The sequence below is a fragment of the Patella vulgata genome, chromosome 1, assembly GCF_932274485.2.
Source record: "Patella vulgata chromosome 1, xgPatVulg1.2, whole genome shotgun sequence".
Taxonomy (NCBI): Eukaryota; Metazoa; Mollusca; class Gastropoda; family Patellidae; genus Patella; species Patella vulgata.
In genome coordinates, this window is record NC_065879.2 from 40,972,577 (window position 1) to 40,999,368 (window position 26,792).

At 35.3% G+C, this 26,792-nt stretch overlaps 1 protein-coding gene across 4 annotated transcripts; it reads right to left on the reverse strand.

The window, feature by feature from the left end:
* Nucleotides 1–4,954: 4,954 nt before the first annotated feature.
* LOC126808955 (myb-like protein X) lies at nt 4,955–26,508 on the reverse strand. 4 transcript variants are annotated; one of them, XR_007674854.2, is made up of 10 exons: nt 26,385–26,508; nt 26,040–26,063; nt 23,967–24,145; nt 23,459–23,579; nt 14,415–15,942; nt 13,150–13,236; nt 12,035–12,158; nt 10,855–11,335; nt 10,302–10,486; nt 4,955–6,076 (listed from the first exon to the last, which is right to left on the reverse strand). XR_007674854.2 is itself a non-coding variant. In XM_050534034.2 (10 exons), the coding sequence occupies exons 7-10, from the start codon at nt 12,086–12,088 to the stop codon at nt 5,861–5,863; spliced, it is 936 nt and encodes a 311-aa protein (XP_050389991.1). In that variant the 5' UTR covers nt 12,089–12,158; nt 13,150–13,236; nt 14,415–15,942; nt 23,459–23,579; nt 23,967–24,145; nt 26,040–26,063; nt 26,385–26,500; the 3' UTR covers nt 4,955–5,860. The 4 variants fall into 4 exon arrangements, 3 of the variants coding, with proteins under 3 accessions (XP_050389991.1, XP_050389990.1, XP_050389994.1); XM_050534034.2 differs by having other exon boundaries at nt 26,385–26,500; XM_050534033.2 differs by lacking the exon at nt 13,150–13,236 and having other exon boundaries at nt 26,385–26,500.
* Nucleotides 26,509–26,792: the final 284 nt, after the last annotated feature.

The window sequence follows — 26,792 nt, forward strand, 5'->3', positions numbered from 1 at the left end:
ACCTGTAAAGACCTATACTGAGCGTCATGGAAAACGCATCACTTAGTTTTTCGTATAACAAAATGATCCTGTAAACATATCTTATTTATTTTGCTTCTTAATGTGAACAATATTCAAATGGGAACACTATCAATAACAACACATTTGTACACTTATGGATGTTTAATCTGTAATCAACGGTACAAAGTCAGAGGGGTCAAAACCAAAAGTACGACACAGATGTCAGTAGCGCGTGTGTCCTCCACGGGCTCTTCCGCACGCTGTGCAGAGACGTCGCATGGAATTAACCATTACATCTGTCATACACACAAAGACTAAATAAAATTTGTCAATTTTTATACGCCCACATGGAAATGTGGACGTATATTGCCGTCGCCCCCTTCTGTCGTCCACAATTTCTTGTAAACGCTCTGACTCCAATAGTTATTATCCGATTGTTTTAAAATTTATAAATGTGGTTTACATTAGCGAGATGAGGAAGCCTTTTTAATTTCAATAATTTCTGTTCATTACTTCTAGAGTTATGGCCCTTGTTTCACTTTGTTGCACTTTGTGAACACTCTAACCTCTAAAGTTATCTGCCGATCAGTATGAAATTTTTATGTGTCATTTAAGTTCGTAAAAAGAACAATTGTATTGAATTTGAGCAATTTCGGTTTATTATGTCTAGAATTATGGCTCCGTTTCACTTTATTGACCCTTGTGAACGCTCTAATGCCGAAAGTTATCATCAGATCTTTGTGAAAATTATATGCATTATTAAAATTAGTGAAACCATGAAGCCTTTTGAATTTCAGCAATTTACAATAATTACTTCTAGAGTAATGGCCCTTGTTTCACTTTGTTCAACCTTGTTAATGCTCGATTAATGAAAGTTATCATCCAATATGTATGAAATTTATATGCATCCTTTAAATTTGTGAAATGGAGGTCTATTGAATTTTAGCAATTTCTGTTAATAATTTCTAGAGTTATGGCTCTTGTTTTACTTTGTGAACCTTGTGAACGTTTGAATGACAAAAGTGACCATCCGATCTGTATGAAATTCATATGCATTATTTAAATTAGTAAAACGAAAAAGCCGGTCAAATTTAAACAATTTCTGTAGACTACTTCCAGAGAGTTGAGGCCCTTGTTTCAGTTTGTAGAACCTTGTGAACCCTCAAACTACATAAATTATATTCTGATCTGTATGGAACTGTCTTGTAAAGGCCCCCAATTTACTTCCAAAGGAATAAATATGCGACAACACCTGTCGACCGCTCGGGACAATTTAGCTGCTGTGGTCGTATGTTTTGTTGCCTGGCAGCCTATCTTATTAAATGGAAGCATAATCAATCCTTAACAAAATTCTCCAAGTATACTTCGTGTTTTCGACTAAAATCGTTGATTCAGGACTTAAAAATGTTGGTCAACTAGTTTAGTGTCTGTTCTCAAGCCGAGCTATACTAACTGTAGACAGTCTAAATTTGGTATGGTATTTGGATAGACAGAGATGATGTAGATCTATTTATAATGTTTAATATCAGAACATCATGTTATCGTTAAATTTGTTTTGTAAATTATAAGTGTAATTTGCCTGCTTCAAAAGCCAAATAAAACATGAATGATAAATTTTGTTTTTTATATGAACTATTGTAAATATTCACAAATATGACAAATACGGGTTCAAACTACATGTAAACCCTAGATTGTTGTCTCAGTGAGGAAGTGTTTATTCAGTCTGATCTGACAAATATAACAAGGTCCCGTTATATTGGCATGCACGTAAATGAACCCTTGAGATTGGGAAATTTAGTCAATATCCTGGCTTTTGACTGTCATTGCTGGGAGCAAATTCTTGTGAACCAGAGGATCAGAAATGGGAGTCACTGGGACAGAATTTTGAGATCTGCCTGTTTTGTGCGAGTTAACAGAAAATTTGTAGTCTGTTGCCTCACGCACTAGTGGTACTACTAACTGGGCGGTTGACTATAACCATGAATATAATAGATGATATGTAATTAAGATTTTAATCTTTTGGGACTGGTCCTAAATTTCCTGGCAATGGCATTTGAGTTCATCGATGGGAGCAAATTCTTGTGAACGAGAGGATAAAAAATAGGACCGAATCTGGAGGCCTACGTTTTAATTCCGTCTGTTTTGTGAGACTAACTTGCCTGTTTTGTGAGAGTTGACAGAATATTGACACCCCACTCACTAGTGCTAAGTACTACTAACTGGGTGATTGACAATGAATATAGATTTGTATCCAGGATTTTCCAAAATCATTCATGCTCATCTAATATTGATTTGACATGAAAAGAACAATTTAATGGCCATCTTTCATATCAATTTCCCTTATTTATGATTACCAGTTTGTAGGTTCAATTCATTTGTCACCAAATTATTTCTTCAACTGATCATAAATTATGGTCTGTCAAGTGGCATGGTTTCAATCCCACACTTGTAGGTGACAAGTGCCCGTTTCCCTCTGATTTAGGTCAAAATAAAGTGTTGATCTGATGTAAGTGTTGTTATGATTAATAAATCTTCAATTTTGCATTTTTACTATTTCTGCTTTCGTTTGTTTGACCATGAAAACAAAATCTCTATTTTCAATATTGAAATAATTTACATACCGGTAAGTAAAATACTACATGTAGAAAGATTTTCATCTGGCGTAACAGTTAACATCAGATCAACTCCCTCTGGTTTCAAAAAATCAAAATCGCTGACGTGTTCAGGACAGCAAATAAGGAAGTTATATATGGCCAAAAAAAAAACACAACACAGTTTATATGGAAATACAATCACTGGTTTATAAGTATAGAACGACGTTTCGACAAATATTCTCTTATCGTTATCAAGCATTTGTGCTTGATAACGATAAGAGAATACTTGTCGAAACGTATGCTTGATAACGATAAGAGAATACTTGTCGAAACGTCGTGCTATACTTATAAACCAGTGATTGTATTTCCATATAAACTGTGTTGTGTTTTTTTAATGTGTTCAATCGCTAAATGTCACTCAAGGATTATATATGGCCAAGGCATAATCTGAACAGAGGACACATTATATACTTGCAAAGATTCTGAATGCACCTGTAAAGACCTATACTGAGCGTCATGGAAAACGCATCACTTAGTTTTTCGTATAACAAAATGATCCTGTAAACATATCTTATTTATTTTGCTTCTTAATGTGAACAATATTCAAATGGGAACACTATCAATAACAACACATTTGTACACTTATGGATGTTTAATCTGTAATCAACGGTACAAAGTCAGAGGGGTCAAAACCAAAAGTACGACACAGATGTCAGTAGCGCGTGTGTCCTCCACGGGCTCTTCCGCACGCTGTGCAGAGACGTCGCATGGAATTAACCAATGTTTGAATGAAGGCCTGGGGCAAATTGTTCCATTCTTGGACAAGAGCAGCTTCTAAAGCAGCAATGGTGTGCATCTGTGGTCTCCGATACAGACGGCGTCCAATCTCATCCCAGACATGTTCTATCTGTGCCATGTCCGGATAAAGATGAAAGCGACTCTCATCACTGAAGAGCACACTTTGCCAGTCTACTCTTCTCCATGTCTGGTGTCCTTGAGCCCATATCAAATGCCGCTGACGGTGATGATCCCTGAGGATAGCTCCAACATAAAGTCATCGTGCACGGAGCCCTACTTCTCTTATACGTCTTACGGTGTTGGCACTTACTGGTCCTTGTCTTCCGACGACTGCTGCACCTGTTCGAGTTGCTGGGCGGAATCTGTCACGCAGATGAGTGACCCGGATGTAGCCGTCTTGAGCCTGGGTTGTAACGCGTTGTGGACCAGGACGTTGACGGTCACATGTCGATCTAGTAACTCAAACACGTTCCACCAACCTTACAATAGTGGACTGATGACAATTGAAGTGTCTGACATGCCAGCCCTGGACATTCCCATGGCTTCATTCCGTTGATTTTCAGTAAGTCTCTGCATCTCTAGCTCGATTCCTTCACACGTCCAACAACAGATTACGACAGATTGACGTTTCACAGTTCATGTACTGCACATTAAGTTGAAAACATGCTTTTAAAGGGCTCACACACAATGCTGCACGTGAATATTGGGTTTTTCATGTGCATCTCGTGCAATTTTTTTTAGTGCACACGGGCCGATATTTTTTGCGTTTGGGAGCATTGTGTGAAACAATAGTTCATAGTATTGCATAATATTATAAATACAAAACCACCTAGTAATAAAATATTTGGGAAAAAAAAGTGATGCGTTTTCCATGGCGCTCAGTATATATTATTCGCCTTTCTATTCTCTTAAAAAAAAAAAAGAAGTGCCATTCGCCTTGTTGCAACAGGAACCGCGACACATCGCTGAACCAAACTCGTCTTCAGCGTTGCTGGGGCAATACCCTGTGTGTCTGAATCCATTGAAGTCGGATTTGACGGTGTAGGCCTATTTCAAAACAGCTCTAATGGCACATCTGGCTTGTAATCCAGTTTTACGTAGGCGTTTATGGACTGCAACTGATTTTGAAACTGAGAACCCCAGGATTTTAAAGGCCTTAGATTTGAGTGTCATGTGAAAAGCTTGCGAAGTTGTTAAACTTGTGTGTCTTGGTGCAATCAAGCAAAAACATCTTTTTTACCATACATAATGACATTAAAACAAGTAAGAATTATGGAAACAACAATCCCCTTCAAATACAAAAATGATGAAAAATGGGCTGTGCGTTTCTTTTTTGGAAGAGTATATTTCCCCACCCTCTTTGGTGTCTGTTGACACTGTTATCAGATCCCTTGTTAAAGAAGCCCATTCATTATGAACCATCTGCATTGGGTATTTGAACTTGTAACTGTATTTCAATATTCGGTAGAACTGGACATTATCAATGGATAGGTTAAATCATTATAAATACAGAATGAACTGGGTCCATACTGAACAATATAACAAGATTGAAATAAACAAGCTTAATTCCATATATTTATTGGTAACAAATAAACATAGGTGTTTTAAGATGATGTATGTAAAATGAAGGGTTTTATATAACATGTACATGAAGACAGACAATTTAATATCTTCATCACTTTCATAAATATATCAAGTTATTTAAAATCACAAAAATCACCAATTCTACTATTTACTGAGACAATGATTACTGAAATATAATACTGATGTCTATCTCGAATCAAACAATACATTAGTTATCATATGGCTGCAATAGTGAAAATACATACCTGAATTAGAATTTCGTTTAAATGTGTACAATAAACTATGAATAAAACTCTTGATATAGACCATACAATATAAACCAAATATCTATTTGTATAAACATTAGTGAATTTCCATAATTGTATCCATTTTTTTAAAAATTGCCATTAGAAAATGTAATTAGCTGCAGCCCTAACAATGAAATATGTGAAAAACCATAAACTACAACTGAATATTTACATAATCATCAAGGAATGTCTCTCGATCTTTCTAAAACAGTTAATAATATGAATATAGTGTGGATGGAATATAGTAGTAATAGCACGATACACCTAAAAAGGACATGTTCTCCATCTTTCTATTATAATACCAGACACAAAAAAATAACTAAATGAACAAAATCTTTTAAAATAGCAAACAGTACACAATGTTAAACTAACCCACAATATGAAAATAAAATGAAATCAAGCTGATTATAATCTATGTATTTAATGATGAATATAAAATGATAAAATTAGAGAATGATTTGAAATGATTTTTATGAAATATTTCAAAGTTTAATTTGCACAAGACAATGAAATCTATCTACATCAAAAGAACATAATGGGATTTTTTTTTTTCACTATAAATGTAGATAAAGACAATAATTTGCCAACAATCTGTCATCATTGAGATTTATCGACTTCCATGGATTCCACTTCCCCATTCCCATTTTTCTCAACTTCTTCATCCCCTTCTTTCGTCTTTTTAACCTTCTTGGGTGTAGCATCATCTTGACCATGACTATCATCTTTATGGTCGTCACCATGTTCTATCTCTTCTCCATCATCTTCCTCTTCTTCAATTAATACCAGAGGTTTATCAGAGCCCTCAACTTTCAGCTAAAAAATATAATTGATGAAATTAAAGTATTTCACACTGTGAAGATCAATGGAAAGCAACACCTTGTCAACACAACACTTCAGTCATTTAGAGACTAATATTTGGTTATTGTTTGCCCTCACAGCAGCATTTCTGTCCACTATTTACAAATTGGAACTGTTGCGGTTTTATTTACATGTAGGCTACTATAGTTTTCTATACTATGCCAAAGACTACATATAGGTAACATATAGGTACTTTGTCAGCCCGACAGGTGCTTTGGTAGACAAGTGGTAATCTTAGTCCACATCAGGATTCAAACACAGGACAATACTTTTGAAATTGTAGGTAATGAGGGCATTTACAAGGCACTAGAAACTAACCAAGAGTAACAGTCTAAATAATTAAAATTGAATTGGCTTCTAGTTATTTATGGTGGTAAGATTTATCATACAGTATGTACTATATAGGCTTTTTCATCTCATCACCTATAACACTGTATAAACTTAAAGTCAAATCGATGACCACTTTTGCCTCTAGAGCAAGAGCACCCAGAAGATATGAACTAACCAATGGCAAAAACTATGGTAATTACCAGAATTTGTTTCAAATAAATAGGATTCTTCATCGAGACCATTTAAGGTCTATACACTGTAACCTAGGTATCATTTAATCTTGTGTATCTAGTACTAATTTCTTTCACATTCGTTCAATAGCAAATTTTTGTTTAAAAATTTGTAACCAGCTGTTGCTAGGCAAGATACACCCACATTTTGCAAGAGATGAATAGAGAACAAGCTAAAAACAAGAGATTTATAGTACAATCGGGGGCCATAATCCAGAAAATTATGGTCTGAAATGCACAAATATCCAAAGGGTTTGACAGGTTTGGGATATAAAGATAAGTTTTAAGTTTCATCAAAATCAGATAAAAATTGTGACCTCTAGAGGGTCCACAACATTTGTATTACATGCTTTTACGCAATTTGCGTACAAAGAGAGGCCATTTTGTCGGACAGTTACATTTCGATTTTCCCGAAATACAAATTCAATCTTCATTATGGTGGAATGGTGATATATTTGAACGTTTTTTAAAATCAGATAAAAAATTGTGACCTCTATAGAATCCACAAGCTAAAAATGCGATTTTTCAAACAATCAGGGGCCATAATCCAGGAAGTTACGTTCGGATGTGCATGATTATCAAACGGAATCAAGATCTTTGTGATATATATATTTTAATTTTCACTGAAATCAGATAAAAATTGTCAGTTCTAGATGGTACAGAATATTAGTATTACATACTTTTACACTATGCGCATGGGGAGCAGCCGTTTTATCAGTTAGTTTTGGTCTGATTTCTACAAAATACCAAGTCAACTGTCATTGTGGCGTAAATGTTGACAGAAAACAAGCTAAATAAGCAGTTGTGTGGGAGAATATAGATCATTCAAGAATTGTACTGTAGTCGGAAATTGACAGGTTGGCTTAGCGAGTAGAGAGAGGGAAATGGGTTAAACATCTACTTGACACAAACTAGGTCATTTCAGGACTAACATATGGTTCCAATTTTATTTCAATAATTTGCTTGTGAGTAGGGGTCTTTAGCAGTGGGAGGACCTGACTAGGTTGGTCAGGCGACCTCTACTCCTTGTCACGTTCAACCAGGGAATCGAAACCACGGCAACTGAGTCAATGAGAGACCTTATGATGCAGTGCACACGTCCCAACCATTCAGCCCCCCCCCCCCCGGTAACCGGACTGTCAAATATGATGGAAATATTATGAGATGATATGCTCTTAAAAGAACCCTTGCAGTTTAAATTCAAATTAAGAGTAGGTCGTAGTTGTGATCTCACTAGCATCCACAAGGTAATGACGCGATTTTTCATACTATCAGGGACCATAATCCTGACAGTCTGATATACCCCAAGTATGAATAGGAACCAAGATCTTTGTGATATAAAGATAAATTTAAACTTTCATCAAAACTGGATCAAAATTGTAGGCTGTAGAGGGTCCAGACCCTTGATATACCATATTGTCGAAGTGTCAAAAGGGTCTAAGAATTTCTAAACATTAAGAAATAGAACCTTTTGCATTTCAAAATTTCCACAAATCAAGATACAACATTTGGACACATGACACCCAGAACAGTTCTAATTGGCGTAGAGATACACAGCTTAAGACAGATGTGCATATTAACAGGGAGAGTTTAAAAATGCCAAAAAGTGTATTTAACTAATTTCCCGAAATACACCCTTTTGACACTTCAATGACTATTTGCGCACAACGGACGGCCATTTTGTCTGTCAATTTTTGTCTGATTTTCTCGAAATTCAAACTCTTATCATAAGGGTGTAGTGGTGATATATTCACACGTTTTTTTAAATCAGATATAAATTGTGACCTCTAAGAGGAACCAAAATACAAGAAGCGACCATTTTGGATGACAGTTTTGGTCCGATTTCAATGAAATTCAAACTCGACCAAGTAACGCCGATATATTCAAACGTTTTTTTTTAAATTGGATAATAACTATGACCTCTAGAGGGACAACAAGCTAAAAACACGATTTTTCGTACAATTAGGGGGCACAATTCATGAAGTTACATGTGTGGTCCGATACATGCCAATATCAAAAGGAATTGAGATCTTTGGGAGATAGATCTATATTTCAAGTTACGTTAAAATCGAATAAAAATTGTGACCTGTAGAGTGTCAACAAACAAATTGTGGACAGACAGGTGTGACGGCATAATACGTTCACAGTTTAAAGCTGACGGATTAATTTTGATAATGAGTGTCCAATTTACAAGTATTTAATTTCCTGATCACTGTTCAAAAATTAATTATATTATATACATCAATAATCAAATGGGTTGTTTATTTTTTAACAGTGATCGAGAAATTAAACTTGTGTAAACTGGACACTCACTATCAAAATTGAATGGTCAGCTTTAAACTGAAAACAAGTACAAATTAGATGAATTTTGGTGATTTTAAATGCTTTTTACGAATTTTGAAACAAGGATTTGTGAAAGAAATTAGTGCTAAATACACAAGATTAATTGCTACCTGGATTACAGGATACACGGTATCAATTTGGGAGGTTGGATGACTGAATGGTTAGCACGCTGTATCACAAGGTCTGTGTAGTGACAATGAGTAGGGTTGCCTGCAGTGATCGAAATAAGGCCTGCCAGCCTGCCCATAATTTTCACGTCGGGCTGCCTGAAAAATTTCCCCACCAGTCCGGTTGTCAGGCTGATAAAATTGACAGATGTAATCTACTAACTCGCTCATTCTAATCTATCACTCACTGAAGCTTACTTTGCCTTTGCCATGTCTTGTTTTGATAATGAAGTTTATGAAAAGCGAGATGCGAGTTTATCAATGTTTTCTTCTATTTATAACGGTGACAGATCTTCAGTCTGTGAAGATTAGGAAATTACTCTAGTGTATCTGCCTAAATTTAAGTTATCCGTGCCGTGATTGGCCATACTTAGTAACATGGACCAATAAAGACCAATCAAAACTAGTGTTACAATCACGTTTAGGTTATCAAACAAAATGGTGTCGTAAATACGTATTCAGTTTATAAGAATGTCACAATTAAAGATTTTTAGTTTTTTTTATCAAAGTTAAAAGAAAGACAAGTTGAAAAAGACATTGAGGAAAAGGATAAAGAATATGAAAACAATAAAAGGAAGTATCAGATTAAGTGGCAGATCGAATTTCCGTGGCTGATTACCGACAAAAAGAATCTGTTTTGTCGGATATGCACAGCATGTTACGGGCCACTAGGCATATCCCAAGCAAACATTCCTGCATTGTATGACTGATACAAATGTTATTTCTTAGTTAGAGCCTAGCTGAATAAATAACGTTTGAAACAGTGATGCATTATTCTAGTTTGTTTTTTTGTAAAATATGTTACAAAATGTGGGCAGGCAACATTCTAGATGGGCAGGCAACTTTTATGGGTCACCTGCCCGACTGGCAGGTTAAGTTTGAAAGTTATTTCAATCACAGGTCGCCTGTCCAACCTTGTGGACATTGAAATTATTGAAATAAAATTGAACCATGTGTTAGTCTCAAAATGACCTAGTTTGTGTCGTGGATCTCTCTCTCTCTCTGGTCAGAGGATAAGATTACCCTATAGATTCCACAAACAATATTTTACTTATTTGAAGAACCGACTAAATTTGCATTTATCTACAATAACATTAAAATTAAACTTACTTGAATGATCTGGTATCTTCCTATTTGATTACCAGCTTCCTGCAATCTTCTCATCATGTTTGGAGCTAGGTATGTTTCTTTGTTGAGTAATATGACATCATCAGATCCACATGGCATCACTAACATACCCTTTTCTACAGCTATATTGCTCACTTTTCTCTTTGTATTTTGTGGCAAGTCTGACCCTACAATATAAAATAAACAGAGTGATTTTATGTTGGATTTTTATCAAACCACTTTATATTGAGAAGTATAAGCTTATTATGGGGTTTGTACTGCAATTTTGATTGCAAATTTAGCCGTTTTGATCGATTATCAAGGTTGTACAAATCGGGGTAAACTATGTTAAATTCACATTTAATATTGAAAACTTTCTGTTATTATTATGTGTAATAAAGATTTAATTTCAAAAAATAAATAACCATTTCAAAATAACCATACTGACAGTAGAATTACTATTTTACTGTTTGTGACATATGGAGAAATGCGAGAATATTTCAAGACTGAACTAACCCTGTATTAAATAATTTAACTTTGAGAAGTAAAAACTTACCAAGTAAAATACCCTCCATATCATCTGTAGCCAGATATTTATCAATTTCTTCCCCGATAATTTCGTCCATATATTTATCCAGATATTCATGTCGCTTTTCTCTTTCTCTTTCCTTTTCTCTTTCCTTCTGTCTTTCTTTATAATGTCTTGTTTTTCTTTCCGCTCGTGTTTCTTTTCTTTTACCAGATTTTTCGTCTCCATCACCATCTTCCTTATTCTCATCTTTATCATCTTCTCCTTTTTCACTAGCATCTTCAGTCTTTCCACCAGTTTCTTCATCATTTCCTTCTTCTGTTGCTTCTTCCTTCTCCTCGCCCATGTTTTCACTTTCTTCTTCTTTCACCTCGGTTGTCTCATCTTCTGCTGGATTTTCACCACCTTCCGCAGCTTTTTTTTCTTTATCTGCTTCATGTCTTAATCTGGCTTGTTCTTTCAAATCATTGAAGGTAAACAGAGGCTTCTTGTTGGGATCTATTGAATACTAGAAGTAAAAACAGACTTTTTGAGCAATGGTTACTGAACAGGGTGTGATATTGAGGCCAGAGCATTTTCAAGCATCACTGATTTTCATTAATGCTGCAATTTAATCTTAACTCAAATTTAACAAACTAATTTGTCCCAGTCTGTAGGCTTATAGAGAAAGAATGTATATAAATCTAATACAGATCGACTGATTACTTTTGTCATTTAAGTGTTTACAAGGTTATGCAAAATGAAACAAGGGCCATAACTCTAGAAGTAATTCATGGAAATTGTTGAAAATTCGAAAATACTGTTTGAATGGCATTTAGTAATTGAACACATTAAAATAAACACAACAGTTAGTATTGTGCTTGATAACGACAAGAGAATCATTGTTGAAACGTAGCTTTAATTAAATATAGTAATTGTTATCCATAGAACTGTTGTGTTTATTTTAAATTTCGAAAAGCTTCTTGGTTTCACTTATTCAAATAATGCATAAATTTAATACAGATTGGGGGAGAAATTTTGTCGTTGAAGCCTTCACAAGGTTCTTCACAGTGAAACAAGGGCCATAACTCTAGAACAGAAGTATTTAGTGGAAATTGTTGAAATTAAATAGATTAATGCAAACAAGATATATAAATTTTAAAACGATTGGATGATAAATGCAGTCTGTAGAGTGTTCACAAGAAATTCCATAAATATTCTAACTTACTCTTATTATGGTTTGAGTTTTCTTCAGCAGTTGAAGAGCTTCAAAAGCAGCCATATTCTTAGCTTTGAGTTTATTTGGTGACTTGACATCTGCTATTTTTGTTTTCTCCAAATACAACTGACATCTGAATATAAATATAAAACACATATTGTAGCTAGAAATCAGAAAATAAATGCTACAATGGCAAAATATTTCTAGAAATATGCAGACAAACTGATCTTGATACTTACCCAAGATGTTTGTTAAACTACCTAAATATGAGCATCAACTAGTAGAACTTTGCATGATTTATTGACTACTCTATAAACAACATTAATAATCAATCTGTTCAGTTTGTCTGCATATTTAGTAACAAGGATATTCAGCAAGTTTATCAATAATATTCACCATTAATGAAATACATTGTATCAACATAGCATGGAAAACAATGCAATCAACAGATATTAATTAATGATCACATAAAACCATAATGCATGACATTGTTCTTATTATAAGTCACCAACTACCTACAGCAAAGGATCAAATAGATAAACATGTACATAATGAGAGATAGAAAGAGCATTTGTTGAAAACAGGGTTGAGTCCCATCAACATGTAATCAAATCACCTTGTCCTCCAGTCATATTCAGACATTGTTTTTATTAAATACACATGTGTGTATGCATTCTGTAACTAGGGGATTGTACCAATCCATAACATACATATTACTAAATTGATCTCATATCCGTGGCTATTTTTTGATAAGAATTATACACACCACACCAATGTGGTAAACACACATCCATCGGAGATGCTGGCACGTGCCATTTTTGCTTTTCAGAATTTTGTGCGCTTGTAACACCAGAATCAATTTGCAAATTTGGTTTATAATAAATATTCAAATGTAGGAAAATTTGCAGGCTAGCAAGGAATAACTACTGTGTATTAATTTTAATTTATGTGCATCCGATCCAGTGAAATGATAATAATTCCCCAGCTCCCCTCCTCCAATAATTTGAGACAACTTTGTATCTGTTTGACAGAAAAGTTGACCATCCATCTTTTTTAAACATCGAATCATGTCCTGCTAGCCTTCTTTTATAAATTATTAAGACTTAATTTATGAGGTATTTAACCTGTCGGATTAATCTTGTCTTACGAAAAATGGTGACTCATGGAGATTTGAAACCTGTTTTCCCTGTTCCTGGAAGATTTCTGGATACCTAAAAAAGCGAAAATTTTAATTTTTATATCTTAACACTTTATTTCTCATTAAACTAAAAATAAATAAATAAAATTCTAGATAATGGCAGTTTCTTTGTTGCTCGACTTTGCCCAGACCGATGCTTGTTTAAGACTGTTCTTTGGCTCCTCTATCTTTAGAAATTATGTCTCTCATTCATTATTTCTGACCATTCTGGAAATTGTTGATTTCAATTTTAATTTTCCCTCACAGGTTAAAGTGCATTGCACATGGTTTGTTCACGGACAGGACAATTAAAATTATAAATATTTTAAGTTATGGCACCATAACATCTGTAGTTTATCTCTTCAGATACATGTAGAAGCTCTTCTTGGTACATGTATATAACTAGGACTATTCTTTGGAAGTTAGTTCATCTAAAGCATGTTCACATACTGACAAATAAATTGGTTAAGAGGCTTACATTTAAGCTACATTGGCTTAAATACTGAAGCATTATAAACAGAAGTAACTAAGACAGAAGAGAGAAGAAAATGTAGTCTACTTATTAATCCAATAAGGACTTTAAATGCAGTGCTCTTCAAAATCTCGACAGTACATGTATTAGTATTGGTATGAAGGCATCTGTTGGGACGCATACACCACTATTACTTTAGTGAAAGCTGTACAACATAGACGTTTATAATAAGATTTACTTGTTAAAAATGGTAAGTCAAAAGTCAAACTATAATATCAAATTCATAAACAGACAGTATACAAATACAGAAAAAGTATTGACTATAAAATAACTGTACAAACAATCGTAATTGTTAATACGGAAGAGTACAACTTACACTAAAATAAGATTGGTGCATACTGTCTTAAATAGTTCTTATATTTAAACACAATATGTGACTACATGTACATGTCCAAATTCCAGAAATCTGTAATTGTACAGCTGATAGCAGAAAGGACAAAATATCTTAATGTCTAGTGTGAAATACTGGGTATAGCAGACAAAAATAAAATACTATATCCAAATTACTTGTTGGACAAACCATAATAATGTTCATGATCAAATGAATCCAGCTACATGTTTACTTATATGCCAGTTATAGATGTACCTGTATACTATCGATCCCATGTATTTCTTTACCAGATTGACAAAACATCTCAAATTAAGTGTTAAATCCTGCTTTAATAAGAAAATCAACCTACCTATGAGGCATAGTGTCATCTCGACCAGATCGTACCCATTCCAACATCATACCATTCTGTGTAGCACTAATTTCTAGAGTTTTATAATAATTCTTCTTTCTATCCTCCTGATCTTCTAATATAATAATATCAGCGATATCTGATTCCTTTTCTAATGGCCATTCCCGTGCCATCTTTAAATTACTCATGTTGTTACCTACATCATGAAAAGGTCCACGATACTGAATATCAAGAAGCAAAGGGTCATTTAAATTTAGTTCAATTAAGCGTTTGCGGGTTGAGAGTAGCTCATTCATAGGAGCACCAAGGATATCATCTCGACTGTGAATAAACGCATACTTGTGCGCCTCTCTGACATCTCTACCATGGCCCCTACCCAAAAATATTTCATCGGCGTACAATTCTGCATCATAGGTCTCCAATAGATGATCATCAGGTCTTCTTTTATACACGGTGAGTGTAATACCTACATTATTACATTTAGCTGCGTAACTCATATCATGTATGGATCGAATATGAGGTCCAACTGGTAGTTCATCTCTCATCATCTCTAATCTCTCCCGTAGTCGAGGACTGAAAAACTTGTATTCAGAGCGTGGTTTTCGTTGACGACCATGACGATCTCTGTCCCGCGATCTATCTCGTCTGTCCCCCCTATCTCTGTCTCGTCTGTCCCGTCTATCTCGAGAATCTCTGTCCCTACTACCTTTGTCTCCATCTTTACTTCCATCCACTGATTCATCAAGATTCTTTGAATCATCACCTTCCTTACTCTCCTCTTTACTCTCCTCGTTGTCTTCTTGTTTGATATCCATTTTAGTTTCTGTTTCTTTCTCACCATCTTTCATTTCTGCATCTTCCTGTTTTATTTCCTTGACATCTTCACTTTCAGGTTCTTCTTTCTTAACATCTTTCGCGGAATCTGCTTCAGACTTTTCATCATCTTTATCTTTTGATGTCGAATCTGTTCTATGACGTTCACGATCTGGTTTACTACTCCAAATCTTGACAGCATCGCTTCCATTTACTTCACACATCTCATCGCCCCTAATCATACGATCTTCATTCTTCTTTGCTTCCATAACTCTGTTACTGTTAACAGCAATATAACCAAGCGTTTTAGTCATCAAAGTGTACACAGAACGATCAAAAAGATAGCTCCTAAGCTCATCTAGAGTTTTCTTGTAAGCATGTTGCAATACAAAATAGCCCAATAAAAGATGACCCCTGAAGACCTTTTCTCCGTCACGCTCTATTTCTTTATATCTCATTTCTACTTTAATGTTCAAACGTGAGCTAACAACTGCTCTAACAAGTGTCTGAGCATTGTTTGATTTAGGCTGAAAGAATAACAGGTACTCCGTAAATCTCATGACTGATTCTTCAGGACTGATCCACGAGTTGTCTCTATTGTCTCTGCTCCATCTTGGTCCTGGTGGTCCCATTTGACCCATTGGACCTGGTAATGGTGGACCAAAATTATCCTCAAAACCTCTTCCTCCTCCTCCTCCTCCAAATCTCATGGTCTCTGTAAAACAAACAATCATAAATAACCGCTTTGAAGAAGTGTAAATTATGTCAAAAAATATTTCTTCTGGCTAGTTTTGACTTTGACAGTTATAAAGGTAATGCATGTATACTCCTTCAAAAATTACTTTGGCTCAAGAGTGCTACCAAGGGCCCCGTTTCACCATACCCATCCAAGACTTGTGTACAATCAAACATTTTACCATACAACTTTATTATAGTTTTCACAGGTTCCTGTGATGATAGGTGAGTTTATACTTAACCCTTAACCGGTCATTGTCGACTATAGTCACCACAACATTATACAGCTAAGTGGTCACGGTCGAAAGTCGACCACAGCAAGAACCTTTTTTATAAGCCACATTTGAGTATTTAATTTCGTGTCAAAATGACGTCGACCGGTTAAGGGTTAAAGATGCATAATGAAGAGCTAAATCGGCCTATTGCAGGTTTATATTTTGGCTTCAATGTTATATAAATTATTATTCAGACATTTATTCACATGACAAGACAATAATCAACTCACTAGAACATTAGATGTAAACGGATTGAAATATGACTGCCATTCAATAATTTAATTTAAAAACGGAGAGGCAAGTCAGAGTTTGATTATCCAGTAATGTTGCTATAACGTCGCTCAAAACAAAGTAATTTTAATGAAATTTTTAGTATATTAATTTTGAATTATCTATTTTGGAACAACCAGCTCTTTATCTAAATCTTACATAATGCATCTTTAACAGCTTTGCATTCATCATATTAGACTAAAGGTTTATCACTTATCAATTTTTTAATGTGTGTCCTTTTGTTGAAGGGATGAATGTCAATATACAGTAGAATCTGTATTAAGCAGACACCTGCTTAACAGGAGTGACCTGTTAATAAAATCTCAGTGTTTGTTACAGCTGATTTCAAGAAAAAAAAAAAGCTTTGATGCATCCAAGCAAACATTGATACTCCCATCAGTAATTTTGGCCGTAACTGAAACTCGGTAATCCCTAATATTTGAGACCTAGAAATTGACACAAATGGGTCGCAACGCATATAATAATGTAATATGAATGTATATTAAAGTTTCTGTTTTTACTATAATTTCAAATCAGTTATGTTCGGCGAAATACGCCAGCAGTCTCAACCTAATGACAATCTCTAGCATCTGGTTATTCCAGCCTCGTTCTTAGGCCCCTTGTTACAAATGGCACTGAAACGCATTATGGTACACGATTCGTGTACCAATGGTACAATGTTTATTTTGTCTTAAATATTGGATATCAGAAGCCCATATGAAATGTTATATAAACTATTTTAATTAACTTATCCAAACCATAATCAACTCTCGATGTCATATTATTATGTGTCAGATTTTCACTGGATTTGAATCTGATCCGCTGCTCAAGCTCACTGATGATTAAATCCAAAAATGGATAATCAAGACTATGATTTTATCGTACTGACTTAAGTAATGATGATCGAGGCTAAGCTTAGAATTCAAAAGCAAATATCTCAGTTTAGAGTGGAGCAATTTGACTTAAATTTTCAACATATTCTATTTACGTTATCTATGTTTTAACCATTATAGCGAGAACTGTCAACTCTTTATCTAATCTCTCATAATTCATCTTTAAATCTCTGATAGCAACATAACGGTAATGGAAAATAGTTCCAAAACTGGGCTTTGACGGATACATAGTCAATTCACCTGTATTAAATATTGTTTTTTTACGTGTGAAAACCGTGATCAAGTTTTGTCGTTTAAGTTAAAAAAAAAAAAAAAAAAAAAGATTAAACATACATTATGCAAGAGCTAAATCTGCCAATTGCACGTCTTTCTTTAGGCCTGAAATGTTATCTAAATTATTAATTAGACATTAATTAACTTATCCAGACCACAATTTTCTGGATTAGAATCCTATCTGCTCAATGATAGGATAATTAAATCAATGATAGGTTACCAGACAACGAAACATACGCCCACAGAAGCTAAATCGTCCGGGCAGTCAACAAGAATTGTCACATATTTTTACTTTTTTCGGTAATGAAACATTTATAATACACTAAAATCTGATTAAGAGTAACAACTCAAAGTAATTATCAGAAAATCATTAGAATTTGTTTGGTTTATATAAAGTTCTGCACTATGCTAACGTTTAGTATACGAAACATTTAATATCATGGATTTAACTGTTCAAGTTACCAAAGACCTTAATCTCTGTATCAATCTAAAGTCAATCGGACGATAACTTTAGCCTCAAGATCTTCACAAGATTTCTCAAAGTGATCAAGGGCCATAACTTCCATAGTAATTGTTTGGAAATTATTGAAAATCAATAGGATTCTTCTTCTCATGACCTCAAACACTGCGTATAAATTTATCTCAATCGGATATTAACTTTAGCCTTTAGAGTTTCCACAAGATTTCTTGATGTGATCAAGGGCAATAATTACCCGAAATCGCTGAAAATCAATAGGCTTCATTGTCTCATAACCTTAAACACTGTGTATAAATTTAAAGTCAATTGTGGATGCTAGAACGGCGGATGGATGGGGCGACGACAATATGCGACCACATTTCAATGTGGTAGTATAAAAACTTGATAATCGAAACTATGTTTCTTTATTGTACCGACTTTATTACTGATGAGAGGCTAGACCCAAAATTCAATCGCTAAAATCTCAGAAAATTCTCTCTACATTATCTAATATTTAACTATAATTGGTATAATAGTGAGAACTGCCAGCTCTTTATCTAATCTCCCTTAATATATCTTTAATTAATAGACAATCACTGGTTTATTGTTATTTTAGCTAATCTTTTTACCTAAACTGCGCTACGACAACAGGACGTGTATATAAATAATGGCCGATGAATAGGAATGTTTTGATAAATTTATAACTAAAATGCAAATAATGGCCGTGTTAAAGGAGTGAGTGTTCAATAAAGAGATGAAATCAAAGAATTTGTCTGAAGGGAAATTTATTGTGGCAACTTACAAGCAAATGTCGCTGAAAAAGAGTGGCTGCTTGTACAGATTCTACTGTATTACAATCTAAGGCTACACAAAATAAATGTCTTGTTTCTCGGGCAACTGACAGCTGAAACTGTAGGGGGGGAGGGCGGTTTATTTTTTTTTTTATCTCATTTCTGGCTAGAGGATGGTGCAAAATAAAATTTGCCTATTGTTGAAAATTGTTAGGGCGGGAGGGCGGCCTTGTATATTTTTTTTTTTTTTTTTTTTAATAAGAAAGTCATTACTTGTCTACGGTTTTGCTTTCAGTTATATATTATACATACTTAGAACATAAACCCAAAAATCAAGTCTACTCAAACACTGAACACTGACTGAAAGGAAAATAATTTTCCATATTTAATTCACGTAATGTAGCTTACTAATGGTAATAGTGACAACCATAATTGAAATTGGTTTAAAATAAAATTCCGTACGACTATTAATAGCCGTCCATAATAACGACAATATTTTAAAGAGTAAGCCTCTGTCAGCATGTGTATCATCATCATCACGGTAAACGACACTTCGATCTAAATCTAGTATCGCTGGTTTATAATGATTGACCTAATTCCAACCAATGTCACGTGTCATCGGGATATGACTGTTTCTCAGGTTATTCGGTGTGTTTCTCAGGATATTCGGTGTTCTATCTGGGGTTTATATCGAATGACTATTTAAATTTAACTAACAACTCGTCAGTAAAACCATCAAATGTGTAATCCAATTATTATTTTCCGGATTATCAAAACTACCGTTAAATGTGCTAATGACCCAGATTCTGACTAAGGTATGGTGACTATCATCGTATCGTATTCGTAGCCACAAGTTATAATAATTAACCTGTTCTACGATTCATTGTTTTATAAGTAGGATTTTTTTAAACATGGACCGACTGAAGCCGGCAATAATGAGCCGATTAAGATCGAATGATTGAAATACATTGCATTGTTGTCAATGACTTTCGGTGTTTAACACGATTCAAATTCTAGTTCACAAGGGGAGGTAATTAAAATCACGTGATACAACAAGAGCATCGGTACCGCTGCAATATACGTCCACATTCCTGGGGGGTCGGGGCATGCTCCAATATAAATAATTGCTGTCTTTACGGTATAAGAAATAAATAGCAAAGTTCCAGGATGATCCATTCAAAATTGCAGCCTGCAGACGATAAACACAAAAATTGGGTGTGGCTCTGCCCCTGGGGGTGGGATATGGAACAATATAAATAGTTACAACCTATGGTGGATAATGCTAATTTGATAAAAATATATTAATAATTGTAACCTGTAGATTTTTTACAGACAAAATATTAATAAAAATAAGTTTAACAAAGGCTATCAGAAAACACTCACAAAAACCCGAATTTTACATGGGAGACAACTCTTTAAAGCATATCACGCCGAATTTTACATGGGAGACAACTCTTTAAAGCATATCACGCCAGTTTGACATTGTTAGACGGAGTTATCTCCTCCGAACCAAGTGAAACCGAAGTCTGAAATTAAATCCCAATCTGACAAAAGTACTTAATATTCTTAAAAGACAAATTATTAATAATAAATTTGGTACTAAATTATAATAACGAATGACACCCAAACATAAGACTTTTTAAAAATGTACATCCTGAAAACGCACATGTACTTGCAGTTACATGAATTTATAATTTATTTAGTGTGAGAGAGAGAGAGAGAGAGAGAGAGAGACATTGTCATTGCAGTACCAAAAGGTCTTTAGCAGTGGGAGGAAAGGGGGAGAAAACGGTGGTTTGAAACGTCAACAAATAACCGGTATAAATACTTCTAACACTTACAAAGCGTTCTGAAAAATAAGTTGAACAAAGGCTCTCAGAAACCACTCACAAAAACCCGAATGTTACATGGGTGACAACTATTTAAAGCATATCACGTCAGTTTGACATTGTTAAATGGAGTTTGACATTGTTAAATGGAGTTATCTCCCCAAAATCGGGCATGCACCCAAAAGAAAAGGGACCAACCTCAGGGTATAAGGAATATGTATTTTAAGTTTCAAGATGATCGATTTAGAATTGTGGCCTGTAGGCGACACACAAAAAGAAAATTGGCATGGCTCTGCCCCTGGGGGTTGGGCATGTAGGGCCTACTCCAAATGATAAGGATGTTCCAAATGATAGGAATGTTCCTTAGGGTACAAAGAATAAGTATATAAAGTGTGGCTCTGCCCCTGGGGGTTGGGCATGTACCCCAAACGATAGGGATGTTCCTTAGGGTACAAAGAATGTGTATGCAAGATTATAAGTTAAGAAATGTGGCCTGTAGACGACAAACAAACAAATACTAGAAATGGGCGTGGCTCTGCCCCTGGGGGTCGGGCATGCACCAAAAACAATAGGGATCTTCCTTGGGGTATAAGGAATAAGTATACCAAGTTTGAAGAAAATCCAGTAAGAATTGCGCCCTGTAGGCGACACAAAGACACACGAAAAGAAAATGGGAAATGGGCGTGGCTCTGCCCCTGGGGGTTGGGCATGTACCCCAAACGATAGGGATGTTCCTTAGGGTACAAAGAATGTGTATGCAAGATTATAAGTTAAGAAATGTGGCCTGTAGACGACAAACAAACAAATACTAGAAATGGGCGTGGCTCTGCCCCTGGGGGTCGGGCATGCACCAAAAACAATAGGGATCTTCCTTGGGGTATAAGGAATAAGTATACCAAGTTTGAAGAAAATCCAGTAAGAATTGCGCCCTGTAGGCGACACAAAGACACACGAAAAGAAAATGGGCGTGGCTCTGCCCCTGGGGGTTGGGCATGCACCCCAAACGATAGGGATGTTCCTTAGGGTACAAAGAATGTGTATGCAAAGTTTCAAGATTATTAGTTAAGAAATGTGGCCTGTAGACGACAAACAAACAAATACTAGAAATGGGCGTGGCTCTGCCCCGGGGGGTCGGGCATGCACCAAAAACAATAGGGATCTTCCTTGGGGTATAAGGAATAAGTATACCAAGTTTGAAGAAAATCCATGAAGAATTGCGCCCTGTAGGCGAACCACAGACACACACACACACACACACACACACACACACATACATACATACACACACACACACACACACAGACAGGGGCGACGGCATAATACGTTCACATTATGAATGTGGACGTATAAAAATGGAGGTTCTTTCGATATCAATAAAAAAGACCCGTAAATGAGCGTTTACATCTGAATCAGTTTAATACATTTGAATGGATATTCACGTATGGGGCATGTAGATACATGCGGCATATTTTTTTTATGACTTGCTTACCGATGTTCGGGCGGGCGTTACATATTTTTTTTTTTTCATCAAGACTAATAAATAGGCCGCTTGCGCAACCAATTTTGCGTGCGGGCGGTGCCCGAGAAACAACTTATTTTATTTGTGTTGCCTAATCCTAGACATTAACCAGTGGCTGCCAAGCAGATACGCCCACATTTTGCAAGAGATGGACAGAAAACAAGCTAAACAAAAGGAGATTTTTCATACAATCAAGGGTTATACAGATATATTTCAAGTTTCATCAAAATCGTATCAAAATTGTGACTTCTAGAGGGTGCACAACCTTGATATATTTACATTATTTGTGTACAAGGGGCTGCCATTTGTACAGCAGTTTTGGTCCCATTTTCACGAAATTCAAACTCGGCCACTATTAAAGGGGCATTAACACTCTTGCTGGCTTGACAGCTCCAGAAAATAAAAAATAGCCTTATTCTAAGTACTAGATGTGTTAAATCCAAGTCACATTTGAAAAGCTTTACTTCAGGCTTTTCAAATCATTTAGTTGAATTTTTCCAATTTTTTAAATTAGATGTGTCAAGATGAGAAATTTGTATCATCAATTAATTGGAATATTGTAAAATAGTACAATTTGTTGACCAGAATAAAGATTGGGACATATTATTCAGTTACAACAAGAGTGGTATTGAGCCTTTAAGGTGTGACGTTGATATATTCAAATGTTTTTTTTCAATCGGATAAAAATTGTTATCTCTAGATGATATATTCAAATGGTTTTTTTTTCAATCGGATAAAAATTGTTATCTCTAGAGGAACCACACGCTAAAACGTGATTTTTTGTACAATCATTGGCCATAATTCAGGAAGTTACCATCCCATATGCACGAATATCGAAAGGATCCAAGATCTATTGGTTATAAACATGCATTTCAAGTCTCATCAAAATCAGCTGAAAATTTTGACCTGCAGTGTGTCCACAAGCTAAAAACGTGATTTTTCATACAATCCGGGGCCATAATCCATGAAGTTATGGTCCAATTTATGCCAATATCGAAAGATACCAAGATCTTTGGGAGATAGACCTATATATTAAGTTTTGTAAAAATCAAATAAAAATTGTGACCTGTAGAGTGTCCACATGAAAATGTGGCCGTATAAAAATCTAGCAACTCCTTAAACAGGAGTCCACATGAAATAAATGTTTTTATCAAGCTCAATCAGAAAACAGAAGCATTTTCCTACTAACCATCTAAATGTCGCATCATGTCAGCTCTCTCTTTCAATAAGAGTTCCATTTCACCATGCATGTCTATTTCTCTTCTCTCTAAAGATTCTGCCATTTGACTTTGTTTATCTATCAACATCATCTAATAGTAAATAAAATACAGCATAACGTAAATAGACAAAAAAAAATAAATACTAACATGTTACCGGTAGTCTGAATTAATATCTTCAGAAAATCTGTATCTTCGAAGAGTGTAGATTTCATTGGATTTTATATATTATTTTTTGGGGAATTAAATTAAAGAGGTTAGACACATTATTAGATAGTTTTTCTATATGAATTGAAATTTAATAATATTCAAGATATCTGCCTTAGCAGAAATATGAGTTTTAACACCAAAACAATGTAAGACCCTACCATACATGTACATAATGTATTTTAACACATCACTCAGCCAACTTTAATTTACATAAAACAAAAATCATTACTGATCTATATAAATTATGAAGTTTAAAATTTTGATTTTTACCTGTTGGTTGATGAGAAATTCCACCTTTTTATTGAGCTCCTTGGTGTCCATATCAACCCAACCACGTCGTAAAGAATTGATGGCTGATGATGACGATTCTATCATATTTCCCATCCTGGACATATCTTTATCTAATTTAATTCTCTTCGGATTATATGGTCTACCAAGATCTGGAGCTCCTGAAGAAAAGATAATAGTACACTTGGCTCAAACACATGTATTGTATTACTATTAGGCTTATTTTAATAAATCCATGAGAAAGTTATTTATCTAACTGACTCCAACATCTCAGAATAATGAATTAAATTTTTGTCTAATTTTAAAATTCTAGACCATACATTATATTTAAACATACATTGTGCAAGAGCTAAATCTGCCTATTTCAGGTCTTTATTTAGGCCTGAAAAGTTACCTAAATTTTTAATTAGACATTAACTTATAATCTAGACCATAATCGACTCTCGATGTCAGCGCTGCGATATTTACCAATTGGATTAGGATCCAATTTGCTGCTCAACTTTCATTCATGATTAAATCATGAAATGGATAATCGAGACTATGTTTTTGATTGTACCGATTTTACTTTTAGTAATTATGATCGAGGCTAGGACGAAAATTCAATCACTAAATTCTTGGTTCAGAGTGGATCAATTTGACTGAAATTTTCAGCAAATTGCCTTTACATTATCTAGTTTTTAACTATTATAGTGAGAACTGCCAGCTCTTTATCTAATCTCCCATAATGTATAATAACATCTTTATTACCTATTCAGCTACTGGTTTTTAAGTGGAATATTGCAACCATAAAAATATTTTTTCAAATACAAATGTAAGGAACTGAACCAAATGGGCTAATTAAAATGGAAATATGCCATACTGTGTGTCTGTGGGAAATTTTGCCTGTACACAGGATTATCAAAGACAGAAATAATTCATAATAATTGTAAATTACTAATGACATAGCTTTTGTATAAAATTTGTATTGGTTTAAAATCATGTAGCTAGTCGGCTTTGAAAAGATAAGTTGACAGAAAACAAACATACACACACAGCAGCCAAGTCATCTAAGCAAGGACAATAACTCTTGACAGTAATTATATGCCAAAAACATAAAGCACCATGCATAAATTCCATGTCAATTAGATGATAAATTTAGCCATAAGTTTCCACCAGACTTTTGAAAAGCTCCTTCATCGCATGAATGCAAACTCTTTGCATAAACTGTGTATCAATCAGATCACTTTAACCGCTAGAATGTGCACAAATTTTAAACATCAAATGGCAGTAATTATCGAAAATTGTAGGAATAAACAGGTGTTTCTGCTCATGACGATAAGCAATTTTTGTATGCAAGTGACAACATAAGTATTCAGTGCGCCCACAAGCAATTGTGGACAATGGACAGGACGGTGACAACATACACGACCATAGTTCAATGTGGTCGTATAAAAGTGCATATAAGTTCTAACAATATCGGATAATATTTGCCATCAGAGCATTCCTACTTCTCACTAATGTAGTTTTTAAAAGATTGGATGATAATTGTAGTTTGTGAAGTGTTAACAAGAGTTAACTGCATGGCAAGTTACAGAAGCATATTCAATATTTGCATGTAGAAAGTAGATCTTGTCGCAATACATGTATATAAATGAAATGAAATGGGGTTTAACGTCCTACTGTTTTGCTCCGAAGTGGGCTAATGAAGACGGGCATACGCCATACAGTGTACTATGAGGAAAATTTTGCCAGGACAGCGGCACTATGGCCTACTCTTATATCGAATTCCAACTGTCAAGGGATCTTTTATGTGCACGCCAATGAGTACACGGGACCTCGGTTTTTCGTCCCATCCGAACGACTAGACAGCTGTCCTTGTCAGCCCCTCCGTCCTGCATCACTGACAAGTGAGAACCACGCCGGAAAATCGGGATGAACTTTCTCGGCCAATGCAGGGATCGAACACCCGACCTCCGGGCTAGCGAGCCAGTGCCTTACCTACTGAGCCACCGTGATCCCCCTACATGTATATAAGAAATCATGAAAACAAAATAGCAATCAAATACATGTACTAACCTTGAAATGGGTCCTTCCTTTTTGCTGTATGAAAATAAAACAATTCCATTATACTGCATGTTGGATTAAATTCACATCCTACTTATCAAATGTGATAATTGTATATGATTTTGAATTGGTTTACAAATATATCTTGATTTAAAGAAACAAAATTGTATTTTTAACACTTGGTGTATCTACATACATGTACATAAAATTTCGATGACAAAATGCCATTGATGAGAAAATATGAACAAACTTATTTGTGCATAGGTCATTAAACCATTTCAGGATTCAACTTATAATAATAGAATAAAGAATTGAGTTTTTATCAACTTAGTAATAAAAAAGGCCATATTTACTAACCTTGATCTCTATCTCTTCCTCCTCCCATTCTCCCCCCCTGGTCACTAAATCTTCCTCCCATTCTACCTCCTCCTCCCCCATCCCTCCCCCCACCCATTCTATTTCTGTCTCCACTGCCACTTCTATCATTCCTATCTCCTCCTCTCATTCCACCACCTCTGCCTCCTCCTCCTCCATAACCACTGCCTCCTCCTCCATAACCACTGCCCCCACCTCCATAACCGCTACCCCCGCCTCCATAACCACTACCCCCGCCTCCATAACCACTACCCCCTCCCCCGCTGCTTCCCCCACCAGTGCCCCCACCACCTCCCCTCTTGTTTCCAAATCCTTTATCTTGTCTGGTATTTCCAAATCCACGACCCCCCTTCTGTTCATTTCCCTTGTTGTTGGTGTTAGTGTAACCTT

Coding starts and splice junctions, on each gene's coding strand:
- LOC126808955 (XM_050534033.2), bottom strand. CDS start 26,481: ATGGGTGGGGGGAGGGATGGGGGAGGAGGAGGTAGAATGGGAGGAAGA. Junction 15,943..23,458: donor CATGATGCGACATTTAGATG/GTTAGTAGGAAA, acceptor TTTGTTTTACAG/AGACCATGAGATTTGGAGGA. Junction 11,336..12,034: donor AAACTCAAACCATAATAAGA/GTAAGTTAGAAT, acceptor TTTTACTTCTAG/TATTCAATAGATCCCAACAA.